We start from the raw sequence: 1313 nt of genomic DNA on the forward strand, positions 1-1313 counted from the left end.
CAGCAACAAGGATTACATCCACAAGTTTCCTTTCACGATTTTGTGCATCGCACTGCAGAGTACACCTTCATCTTCCCCTTCGTCCCTTCTTGGGGCTATCATCTACCTTGACCGCCTATGCCTGCGCCACCCGAATCTAATCATCACGGAAAAAAACATATTAAGGCTTTTCTTGACCTCCGTTCGCGTCGCATCCAAGACCCTGGAATTGCGTAGTATTAACAACCGCCACTTCGCGGAAGTTTTTGGACTTGACACGAAATCATTGAACCTTTTGGAAGAAGCGTTTATCAAGCGGCTGGTGTTTGATTTTTTCTTATCACCAGAGGAATTTGGGGATTATGCCCGTTTGCTGCAGCCATCCAATTCCTACTATTGCCGAAATTTGTCTGCACATCGTGGATATGCATCAACAGGGGGGGTAACAGACGAGAAGGCGATTCCGGAGTCATCAACCACGCAATATTATCAGGATACTCCCAGCAACTACAGTAGCAACGCCCAAAACCCTCCTGCTACAAATCCATTGGGAACTGATGGGCAGTCAAACATTCAAAAACATATCATAGTTGCCAGGGAGACTGGAGTAAATGAGGTTGCCAATGTTTCTCAGGGAGCGTCGTGCTCTAAAGGCATTGGGCCCATGGAGCACAGCAGCCGAGTGGAGGTGCCATCCAAGAAACAGCTTATCGGGATAGGCGGCAGCGGCGCGTGTGGTCTTAATTACCTTAGTGTCAGTGAAAACAGCAACAGTACCGTGCCGACGGCGGGAGGTGATAGGGGTGATGCATCCAGAGTCGTTGCAGGAGGCATTAGCCAGGCGGAACGCAAAGACAAAGTGGTGGTGTAGCGGCCATGTTTTCTCCGTCAGGGGAAAAATAAGTGGGTGGAGCAAATATGCCCAAAACGAATGGCATAAAAGAAGAATGCGCAGAAGTAAATTTAAAGGACAAAAAAAAATAAAAAACTAAAAAAAAGACTTTGGTGGCTTCGGTGGCGCACATAAAAGAAGGAAAGGAAAGAAAAACACCCTTACTTTTAATAAAACAGGGCGAAGCAACAATTGCTTGCGTGAGAAAAGTGATAAAGAAAGAAAAGGGGGGAGAAGGGGAAAAAAAAAAAAAAAAAGGACATCATAAACATAAATATATGATACTACTTAATAAATAGGACGAATGATCCGCAAAGAAAAGGGCAAAGGAAAAGAAATTTTAGGAGGAAGGAAGGAAGCAGAAGGAGAAGGGTGGGGGAAGGTGAAAAAAGGAATAAACCGCGTTTCGTATGTGTCTTTTTTTTTTTTTTTTTTTTTTTGC

The 1313-nt window shown here is 44.6% G+C and overlaps 1 protein-coding gene across 1 annotated transcript, besides 3 other annotated features; it reads left to right on the forward strand.

The window, feature by feature from the left end:
- On the forward strand, nt 1-850 carry Tc00.1047053451263.9 (hypothetical protein, conserved; the record flags this gene model as incomplete). The annotated part of the gene is made up of 1 exon (XM_797163.1): nt 1-850. A coding segment is annotated over one exon (850 nt), but the record flags the coding sequence as incomplete, so codon positions are not given.
- Nucleotides 1-1313: a sequence feature (heterozygous, non-Esmeraldo-like haplotype).
- Nucleotides 1078-1131: a sequence feature (GA-rich).
- Nucleotides 1289-1311: a microsatellite.

Source organism: Trypanosoma cruzi, genomic scaffold (genome assembly GCF_000209065.1).
Source record: "Trypanosoma cruzi strain CL Brener 1047053517187 genomic scaffold, whole genome shotgun sequence".
NCBI lineage: Eukaryota > Euglenozoa > Kinetoplastea > Trypanosomatida > Trypanosomatidae > Trypanosoma > Trypanosoma cruzi.